This window comes from Salvelinus sp. IW2-2015, unplaced genomic scaffold (genome assembly GCF_002910315.2).
Source record: "Salvelinus sp. IW2-2015 unplaced genomic scaffold, ASM291031v2 Un_scaffold1682, whole genome shotgun sequence".
In the NCBI taxonomy this organism is placed as follows: Eukaryota; Metazoa; Chordata; class Actinopteri; order Salmoniformes; family Salmonidae; genus Salvelinus; species Salvelinus sp. IW2-2015.
The window spans coordinates 97389-108567 of record NW_019943082.1 but is presented as its reverse complement, the minus strand read 5'-3'; the positions used below and the strand labels follow the sequence as shown (position 1 = coordinate 108567).

General features: G+C 44.8%; 1 protein-coding gene across 1 annotated transcript; it reads right to left on the bottom strand.

Moving 5' to 3' along the window:
- Nucleotides 1-5682: 5682 nt before the first annotated feature.
- LOC112071685 (dolichyl-diphosphooligosaccharide--protein glycosyltransferase subunit 1) lies at nt 5683-9931 on the bottom strand. The gene is made up of 10 exons (XM_024139122.2): nt 9592-9931; nt 8871-8935; nt 8086-8392; nt 7725-7934; nt 7416-7608; nt 7189-7288; nt 6964-7102; nt 6549-6668; nt 6148-6393; nt 5683-6027 (listed from the first exon to the last, which is right to left on the bottom strand). The coding sequence occupies exons 1-10, from the start codon at nt 9835-9837 to the stop codon at nt 5845-5847; spliced, it is 1809 nt and encodes a 602-aa protein (XP_023994890.1). The 5' UTR covers nt 9838-9931; the 3' UTR covers nt 5683-5844.
- Between the last annotated feature and the right edge of the window lie 1248 nt (nt 9932-11179).

Sequence of the window (11179 nt, the reverse complement as noted above, 5' to 3'; positions counted from 1 at the left end):
CCACCTGCACAGGACATGGGCCCTGACCAGGCAGCTTTCATCTCCCCCCCAGCGCAGGCCCCTCTGCCCCAGGCCTGTCACTGTGGAATGGCAGACACACGGGCTAGAGGACGGAGAGCCATCTCTGTTTGTTTCCAGGTCAAGAGGAGCTAAAGTATACAGGATTTGTCCACAGCAAAGCCATAGATTTTAGCATAGGATGCTACATTTTTTTATGATTTTGAATACAACAGGAGACAGAGACCTGGGAGTGTGTGGGTATTGCCAGAATGCATGATGGGGATTTTCCTTGTTTATATTGCCTTGTAGCCCAAAGTCAATTCTCTACAGATTACCATCACTTTAGGTAAAATACCATCAACAGCATTTTAGCTATTGTGGGTAGTGAGTACAGTCTTTACAGCATGGAGGACAGTCAAGTATGACAGATATTTGATGGCACATGGTTTTCCATTTGCATTTGTAAGTGTTTATGAGTGTTCATGAATGCATGTGTGTGTGTGTGCATGCCAAGCTGGACTCAGGGGTAGACTTAACATAGTACATGTAAATCCAGGACACTCCAATTAGTATGATATGTTACGTTTCGTATGATATTTATTAATTTGTGGATGTCCATCATTCATTTCATATGATACGTTGCGAATTACAATTTGTATATGTTACGAAGTGCAATTTGTACAATGTGTTACGAATTTGCAAAATGTATGTACAAATTCCAATTTGTTATGGCTAACGTTAGCTAGGTGGCTCAGTTAGGGGTTAAAGTTAGAAGTTAGGTTAATTAAGCAGTTAAGGTTAGGGTTAGCTAACATGTTAAGTAGTTGCAAAGTAGCTAAAAAGTAGCAAGTAGTTGCAAAGTTACTAATTAGCTAAAATGCAAGTTGTCCGTGATGAGATTCAAACAAGCAACCTGGTTATACGCCCATCCACCCACCCTACTTTTGTTTTGCGTTAACTAACCTTCTGTCTTATGTAATCATACCAAACATAAGATATCGTTCTAATTTGAGGCTCCTGGATTTATGTTTACTATGTTATGTCTAGTCTATGAGACCAGGTTTTGCATGCATATGTGTGAGTATTGAGAACTCCCTTGATGTTTGGATTAGTTTCCTCCTAATCTGCATGGTTTCTCTCTTCTTTCTTCAACCTTCTGCTATGTGCGTGTATGTATGTGCTGCATGTATAATAAAATAGGGACAGGGAGGATGGCTTCTCTGAGGGAGTGATTTATGAGCACGCACTTTGAAGGGTCTTCAGTGCAGGATATTGTTCTCTGACAGTGACTGGTCCCTCGGTAGGGTGTGTGTGTGTTAAAGAGAGGGAGAAAGAGATTAGGAGAAGGGGGCTGCAGGTGAGCTCTCAACATAATCAATCACCACCATGTCACGTTGCTCTTGCCCTCTAGATTCCCCATTTCATAGGTACCTGGCTTTTTCTTTCAGATTCTTCCAACACTATTAATTAATTCTGAGAAATAACTTACTTGCAATAGCCTAAGTTACTGCATGAGGAAATAAATATTATTTATGCAACTCATAACAACCACATGGTTCACACACACGTTCCTCAGCTTTCACTCTTCGACACATCAGGATACAGTTCTGTTTGTAGATTCCGGTTTAAACAGAATTTTGCTCGGATTTGGTCAACAGCTCAACCGCAGCCCTGGTGTGACCGGTTATCACATCCCCTATAGGCTGAAACTAAAGCAAGGCAGGGCCAGAACCGAAAGGAACATCTCTAACGAATCTTCACCTCCTACAACCCACATATCAACCAAATACAGTAAATCACACTAAACTATTACAAGAAAACACATTTTGAATCTGTCGCTATGCCACTCATTTGGGTAAGACATAATCAAATTATTGCCACTATTGGAAGTGATGTCAGATGTGAGGAATTGGTGGTATTATGAAGAGCTAATGCAACATACTGTACTTAAGCAATACTTTCGCTCTCTCCCTTGTTAACAGTTTATTTGCCAAACATACAGCGGTTCACAAATAAGTATGCAACCTGCTGTAGAATACAATAAGATCTAACATACTGGTAACCAAGTTGTGATGTGATGGCGTCATTTAATAGTAAGAAGCGTTACATTACCTCAGCTGTTTTGTTTGACATACCACTGCAAACAAGTGAGGGAAACTATGTCAACTACAGTATGTCTGCAGTATAGGAAACTCGGCAAAAAGAGAAATATCCCTTTTTCAGGACCCTGTCTTTCAAAGATAATTCGTAAAAATCCAAACTTCACAGATCTTCATTGTAAAGGGTTTAAACACTGTTTCCCATGCTCGTTCAATGAACCATAAACAATTAATGAACATGCACATGTGGAACGGTCGTTAAGACACTAACAGCTTACAGACGGTAGGCAATTAAGGTCACAGTTATGAAAACTTAGGACACTAAAGAGGACTTTCTACTGACTTTCTAAAACCAAAAGAAAGATGCCCAGGGTCCCTGCTCATCTGCGTGAACATGCCTTAGGCCTGCTGCAAGGAAGCATGAGGAATGCAGATGTGGCCAGGGCAATAAATTGCAATGTCCGTACTGTGAGACACCTAAGACAGCTCTACAGGGAGACAGGACGGACAGTAGATCGTCCTCGCAGTGGCAGACCACGTGTAACAACACCTGCACAGGATCGGTACATCCGAACATCACACCTGCGGGACAGGTACAGGATGGCAACAACAGCTGCCTGAGTTACACCAGGAACGCACAATCACTCCATCAGTGCTCAGACTGTCCGCAATAGGCTGAAAGAGAATGGACTGAGGGCATGTAGGCCTGTTGTAAGGCAGATCCTCACCAGACATCACCGGCAACAACGTCACTAGACCAGACAGGACTGGCAAAAAGTGCTCTTCACTGACGAGTCTCAGTTTTGTCTCACCAGGGGTGATGGTCGGATTCGCGTTTATCGTCGAAGGAATGAGCGTTACACCGAGGCCTGCACTCTGGAGGGGGATCGATTTAGAGGTGGAGGGTCCGTCATGGTCTGGGGCGGTGTGTCACAGCATCATCGGACTGAGATTTTTGTCATTGCAGGCAATCTCAACGCTGTGCGTTACAAGGAAGACATCCTCCTCCCTCATGTGGTACCCTTCCTACAGCCTCATCCTGACATGACCCTCCAGCATGACAATGCCTCCAGCCATACTGCTCATTCTGTGCGTGATTTCCTGCAAGACAGCAATGTCAGTGTTCTGCCGTGACCAGGGAAGAGCCCGGATCTCAATCCCATGGAGCACGTCTGGGACCTGTTGGATCGGAGGGTGAGGGCTAGGGCCATTCCACCCATAAATGTCCAGAAACTTGCAGGTGCCTTGGTGGAAGAGTGGGGTAACATCTCACAGCAAGAACTGGCAAATCTGGTGCAGTCCATGAAGAGAAGATGCACTGCAGTACTTAATGCAGCTGGTGGCCASACCAGATACTGACTGTTACTTTTGATTTTGACTCCCCTATGTTCAGGGACACATTATTCCATTTGTTAGTCACATGTCTGTGGAATTTGTTCAGGTCATGTCTCAGTTGTTGAATCTTATGTTCATCCAAATATTTACACGTTAAGTTTGCTGAAAATTAGCACAGTTGACAGTGAGAGGACGTTTCTTTTTTTGCTGAGTTTATGTTGGTGTGAGAATGATTGGCTGAGGGGGGTCTACCAGCCCTGCAGCTCCAAATCTCCACTGAAGCGCAAACACAAAATGCCATTGTGGGCCTTGTAACGCCACCGAACATCAGTGCTAACAGACATTGTCTTTGCCTTCCTCCAATGTGTATTTTCACAATGATTATTGTAATGCACATACAATACATGAACATTATCATGGCAACTAGAATGGGTAGTTATAGCACAGAAAATGCCTTGGCACAACCTCTTACGACCCTAAAGGGAAAGCGGTGACCTCAGACTGACCTATGTCTCATCTCCTGTTCGTCCTTCTCTCTGATCAGGAAGAAATAAGCAGGTTTCCTAGGGAGTGCCACCCTCCACTGGCAGTTTGGGTTGCTAGGTGTGGTCATCCTACTAAGGCCCGGTGTGCACTCTAGAATAAATCGTGTTGGAAATTCCCAGAGGAATGTGGAGAAGGGAAATGTAATATACATGTCATATACAGTATGTGACATCTTTGAATGTAATGGAGAATTCAACACACCATTGCCCTCTCGTTTATTAATTAATTGACAGGTGAGCCACGATTTAGTGTCTTCAATAATATAATTAGCTGATGTGATGATCAGCAAAATTAAAGGACAAGCCAATTTTTCCCCATGATTAAGAGAGAATCAGCAAGCCACATTTACATGGATCACATATGAATTGAGCACCAGTGGTTTTATTTGGGGTTGCTTCCATATTAAAATAAAATAAAACAGTGCAAACTTTGTAGGCACTATCCCTTTCTCAAGACAAAAGCCTCACTTTCCCACCACAGATGGGGAAAATATCTTGAGCAAGAGTGCCCTCGGGTGGTGGAACTAGGTTACTTCACTCAAGAGTTTTAAAAGTGGAGGAATCATTTGTATTTTAAAACAGTTGTCAGACAATGTTTAAAACTTGGTTCATTTTCCCCATTTCATTTACTAACGATACAYGTTCACATACATTATCACTCAATGTCTTCGACTGCCCCATACTATTCCCCACACACATGGCCTAATCTCATGCATTCACTAAATCTCCTATCAAAGAAAATATACCATTTACAAAGAGAAATTATACAAAATGTTAGAAAATATTACAGAGGGACAATGAGAAACTTAACATGAAGATGGTAACCCTTTGGATTGTGGTCCACACCGTTTCAGAGCTTCAACTTTGTTCAAATATAACAGCCAGGGCGAAGTAACAATGGTTCGTAAGTGCAAAGAATATGACGAAGACATTTAGAGACTGTTTGACTCACAAGGGATCCCTTATTTCAGGGGCACTGATGACTACTCCACCCTTATCACCACCGACCATTCAAAAAAGGTTACAAAAATAATATTATATACACAAAAGATTCAAAATGTTTATTTTTTACACCCCCCTTTCCTAGTATCCAATTGTTAGTAGTTACTGTCTTGTCTCATCGCTACAACTCCCGTACAGCCGTACGGGCTCAGAAGAGACAAAGGTCGAGAGCCATGCGTCCTCCGAAACACAACCCAACCGCACTGCTTCTCAACAGCGCGCATCCAACCCGGAAGCCAGCCGCACCAATGTGTCGGAGGAAACACCGTACACCTGGCGATGGTGTCAGCGTGCACTGCACCCGGCCCGACACAGAAGTCGCTAGTACGCGATGAGACAAGGATATCCCTACCGGCCAAACCCTCCCTAACCCGGGCAACGCTAGGCCAATTGTGCGTCGCCCCATGGACCTCCCGGTCGCAGCCGGGTGCGACAGAGCCTGGGCTCGAACCCAGAGTCTCTGGTGGCACAGCTAGCACTGTGATGCAGTGCTTAGACCACTGCGCCACCCGGGAGGCCTAAGAWTCCAAATTTAAACATGAAAATTCTGCATTTACTCTGACGAACAACAGAGCTCTTCCTCGCAATTTAACTTAGACTGCCATGTAAGGTGTGACGCAAGCATTTCCTGTGGTGTGAAGCATAACGCTGTTGTGTTTCTAGCGAGGCACAAGTCTTTGCATGCACCTACAGGTTCCTTTAGTGTGTGTACTTTGTGACTGGGATGGACAATGAGCTTGCGGGTGAATGTGTGCAAAGGTAAATATTTCTTATTTTATAATAACTGCAGGGCCGGATCAACAGATGTGTAGTTGGGGCAGCACATGTGTGTTTTTTGTACACTGACACGTGTATAGTGGTGTTTACAGGGTGTCCAGCAGACTGTCGATGCGGGTCACCAGCTCCAGTCTCTTGCTAGAGAGGGTCTTCTCGTTGTCGATGTAGGCCTCCTTCTTAACCTTGCCTGCCACCAGGCGCTCAGCCTCCTGCCAGGAGCGACACACCAGCTCCTTCACCTGGCCATCCAGCTTCTGCACCTCACCCACCTGTTGACAAACACAAGGAAATGTGAGGTTCAACACAGTGTATGCACACAGGTAGGTATAAACTGTACATACACACACACCAAACACTGTACACACAATTGAATACACACACACACACACCTTATCTGCGAGGTCGGAGCCCTCTGCTTTGAGGCGGGCCTGCAGGGAGCTGATGTCGTTGGTGAGGGTGCGGTGGTCGGCCTCCAGGATCTTGCGGCCACTGTTCAGGGCCCCTGTGTCTCGAGATTGCTTATAGCGATTCACCACCTCGTCCATGTGGCGGTACAGCCCTAAACGCTTGTTGACCAGGGTCAGGACCTGCTCTGTGATGGAGGACACCTTCATACGAACCTCTGCAGCAGGGTCCTGAAACGGGGCGGGGGGCGAGACGAGAGACTCAGCAAGTGCATACAGGAAAAAGGAGATAAACATAGAAGGGAGTGATGTGGAGAGTACAAGTGCTATCACTATTAAAGAGACTGAGGAGGAGTATGTTGAGAAGTATGTTGAGGATGGTGTACCTTAGTGATGGAGAAGTCTAGGCGCACATAGATGATGACAGTGAAGAAGAGGATGTAGAATGCCCCCACCACCAACAGGGGCTCCTGCAGCATCAGGACCTTATTGAAGGTATAATGCACCTGGGGGATGAGACAGAGACAGAGGAACTCACACCATCAATTGGGAACCTTACATAGCATCTAAAGCATTTCTCTAAAAGGGTTTGCAGATGTAAAGCATGCATCTTGATTGTTTAAATTGTTTTTATATTTCAGTGGCATAACTCCAGAGCCATTGCTTATAATAATCCTGTCACCGTAATGGCACTCTGGTTTTCCAGATGAAGTGAAACCAAAGAAAAACTGCCTTTGTTTCTCCCCTGAACCTCCCCCCTAAAGTCTCTGTTCCCTCCTCCACTAGGGGATTGCAGCTCACCACTACGTCCTGGATGTGCTGCTCCACCAGGTTGTTTTTAGACGCCACCAGCACGGGACGGCCAAAGGTGTCTAGGTAAGTGTAGTGCAGCTGGTCTGGAATACGGTCAATGGGGTAGGGTGTTTCCACATGGATGTTCCTGAGAGGAAGAGACATGGATCAATAAAATGAAACAGGAGATCAATGCATTTCCACAGATGCTAAATACACATCATGCATACTCACCTGGCGCCTTCTGGCAGTATGAGTTTAACAGTGAGGGAGTCGATGACCTGGTCATCATATACATGGTCAACCAGCCTCATCTTCAGAGCGTACTGATCCCCTGAGGACCATAGGAATATTTGAATTAGCATATTATTTTTTAGCTTTCAGTTAGGCCATTTCTCTTTAAAAAGAGTTCTGGTTATAAACAGTTATCGTAATATGGTAATCTAGTCAACTCAACTCACCCAGGGTGTAGAGGTACTCGTAGCTGGGCAGATTGTAGCCGATAATGTAGTGGGTTTTCCAGCCACCAAACAGGGGGAAGCGGGGCCTAACCTCCACCTCCACAGAGTCTTCCAGAATCTGGAGGTGGGAGGTGGAGATGTTGCCGATCTCATCCCGGTAGTACACATCCTGGGCTGAGGCAGGAAGAATGGTCTTTGTGAGAAAGAGGATGTAGTTATTATACAATCTTTACAAGTCCCCATTGAGAGCATGATTTGCAAATGCACCAATATTCCATGGCAATAAAAGTGTCTTTAAAATCAACACACCTTAAAGGATTTGACTGATGAGATGCCACTGTCAGACTGGCGCTGGTAGTCATAACGGGAGAAAGGCCCTTTCAGGAATGCCCCTGTGTGCCTCATGTCAATGGTCTCTTCCACAGCAACGTTTCCCCAATGAGAGACTTCAATGATGCGGGTGATGCTGCTAATGGTGAGGAAGGGGGTGTTGTTCTCATAATGGACCTTCAGGGCATCCTAAAAAGAATGAGAAACAAAGAAATATCAAACTTCTCTTCCAAATATGAATCTACTAAGCCAATATTTGCTATTCAGCAGGCCCAACAGTGTTCAGACCATTCAACAACAGATCAATGCATCTCAAACCCAGGGCCCTCAGACATTATACCTCACTAAATGGGGCGACATCACGGAAGGGGCCGTACTCAATGGCCTCATCACTCTTGCTGGGGTTGCCCAGCTTGGTGTAGCTCTCCACAGTCTTAGAGGCAAGGCGGACACGGGTGGTCTGGCTGCGGGTGGGGTATGGAGAGTACAGGTAGTGGTTGCCCTGGAACACCACCAGCTGACGCTCAGCCTGAGTGATGTGGGTGGGAAAGGGCCTCAGAATGTGGCTCAGGACTGTCTCCACCTTCACTCGCAGCTTAGCGCCAACGCCCAGACTGGAGGGTAACTGCACCTTGTAGAACTCCCCACTGTAAGAGGTTAGCAGACAGGAGGGGTCAGGTCAGTGGACACCAGCACCAACATATATGGCTTTAAAAAACAAGGGGACAAACTAAAACAGTGACAGAAACTCAAAAAGAGGTGAAGTTTAACATGGTGAAAATGTGCATATCTAGAAACTTTATAGTCTAATGCTTGACAATGGATAAGCAACACAACGATAGCATCATGGCATTTTGGTACATCAGAATTGCATTCATTTCCAATGAAAAGTTGTGTTTGCCTTGCAGCATTGCATAGGCAGTTGCAGTGCGTTCGGTGTGGTACATACTTATGCGTGAAACTGTATGCGTAGATGGCTTGACAGAAATGGTAGCAGAAGGTGAATGTTTAACTTTTGTTGCATACATATCCAGATGATGCTGCATACTATTTTGCGCAAAGACGCTGTCGGTGTGTTCGAAGTGTTAGTGAACAGGGATACACCAGCAATTAAAGACCTCTCACCTTTGGCCTTGGATCATTGTCTGTTTGAGCTCAAGTATGCCATCCTCCTCTTCATCACCCTTCACCTGGCAAAGACACACATGTTTACATGTCTGTCCAATCCGGTGCAATTCAACTCTTATTACTGCAACTGGACCTGARCTGTATTCATTATAGATAGGAATGAGTTTGAGTATGTTGCGTTGTGACTGTAGAGTTAGTACTCATTCCCCACGGCTATGGGTGGTGTGCACACAATCACTGATAACACACACAAATCTTAATTTACAACCCTCACCATGAGGAAAACATTTATTCTAACTAGTTATTAAATATTATCTTACATAATCAAAGGTCCCGAAATCATGCACACAAAAGGAGCTGTTCATAATATAGATACGACACGGAAGTAACTCCCCTCAGCGGATACGTGTCATTCCTGACAGAACGAGTGCTACGGAAGTGCACTCGTTAGCCCATTCAAACAGTTCCACGCCACAATTACATAATTGACTTATATATTTTTTGTTACAGCCTTGCATTGTTAGCAAAATACATTTGCTAGTTAGGAAGTCGCTATCTAGCAAGTAGTAAGTTAGCTTCCTTGCCTGGGCGCTGCAGGACAAATGCATGCTATTGTTAGCTAGGTTAACTACCTAGCCTGCTACCTATAATCATGTGTTAGGTCACTACCTGGAGAAAAATGTTTGGTTTACAGCGAATGCATTCCTAATTAACTTACCGATGCTCCGACGTACGCAAGGTTGGGGGCCAAGTCGGGCTCTACTGCCAAGATAAAGCTATGTACCGCCGAGTCTCCCTGGTTTGACAGAAGAATCTCTGCTGTTATCTTAGCGAGGTGCGTGCTCAGGTCCACTGTTCGTTTCACCTCCTCGTTCACCAGCCCGTCGGCAGCTACTCGATAACACAGTCCGGTGATAAGGAGCAGACAAGTGGGAACTGTGCAGAAGGGTATGCTTCGCGCCATTGTTATATAATTAAACAGTATGTATAGTTGAAGCTAGAGAGAGGGGGGAAAAAACAAAAATGCCGCGCGCCACTAAGATCGAAGTTGCACCCGAAAGGATGACGCTTAATTCATTTCTCACGTAATGGCGTAAACTTCTTCTTCTTCTGTGGGTTTTATGACAGACTACAACCAAAACATGTGTTTTGCCGCCACCAACTGGACGGGTTGAAACCAAAACAAGGTAAAAAATAAAATGCATAACTAACTTAATCCACCCAAATAGAAAAAGTACATTGACAAAACAAATCTCCCTACMGCTTGTGACAATATTGCATATAACTCCTTCGCCGAGAAATCTTTCAGCCCAAGGAACCCCTGCCGCATCCACAATGATTTCTATCTTCCTGGACCTTCTCTCCACCTTGGCAGGGCAATTAATCACCATAGCTATAAAGGCCACCTTCTTAACCTTTACAATGTCAGGATCCTGCTCGTGAAATGTAACCCCTGCAGTGAAAGACTATCCACCACCATGGACTCTTCAGGTGAACCATTCAAACCCTCAACCCTTTAACAGCTGCTGCATATGAAATGCTCTGGACAGCCCTGACTTTGGCCACCTCATTCTCTTTCACCCTTGTGGGGCATTCGAAAGACGTGGCTTCATGGTTCCCATCACAATTGCAACATGTCACATTTTCATCACTTTTATAACATGATATGATATTTTCCACAACTTGGACATCTAGGGTTCTCCCGTATGCAAACACTTGATGATACATGACCAAAAGCTTTAGAATGATCACACTGCATTGGTCTTTGGATAAATAACCCGACTCTGTAGTTAATATACCCTAACTGCACTTGAATAGGGAGAGACTCCATATCAAAAAACAAAAGAACAGATAGACTCTTCTCTTTTTCTTAATTCCCCACATGATTCAGCCGACGTGCATCAATCACTCCAGGAATATTTTTCATCTCTTCAACATCCACTTCCCACGAGACACCAGCTATAACCCTTGAGGGGTGCCCTGTTCCTAAGAGACACACACACGACACTTCAAACGTATCAAATCGGGTGAGACGCAACACACGTTCTTCTGATCCGCAGAAGCACATACAATCTAAACAAGCCCGCCTCTCCTGATCCCCACAGCCTTCACTCTACCCTGCACTCTCTCCACCAGTTTGGATATCTCCAATGGATTCCTCAAGATTGGTCATTCGATCAGTTGCTCCTCATTAATAATCCGTAGTCCTACAAGATACAAAGTTAAATTATCATCATTGTACACTACTTTTCTCCGTTTTCCATTATTTTGGACAATATTCCAATTCTCCTTGATTCTACCGCCAT

Bases quoted from the DNA above. Each gene is read 5' to 3' on its own strand.
- LOC112071685 (XM_024139122.2), bottom strand. From the start codon at position 9,837: ATGGCGCGAAGCATACCCTTCTGCACAGTTCCCACTTGTCTGCTCCTT. The intron at 7,935-8,085 runs GTATAATGTCTG...CATTCTTTTTAG, and splicing joins ATGTCGCCCCATTTAGTGAG to GATGCCCTGAAGGTCCATTA. The intron at 7,609-7,724 runs GTGTGTTGATTT...TTTCTCACAAAG, and splicing joins CATCAGTCAAATCCTTTAAG to ACCATTCTTCCTGCCTCAGC.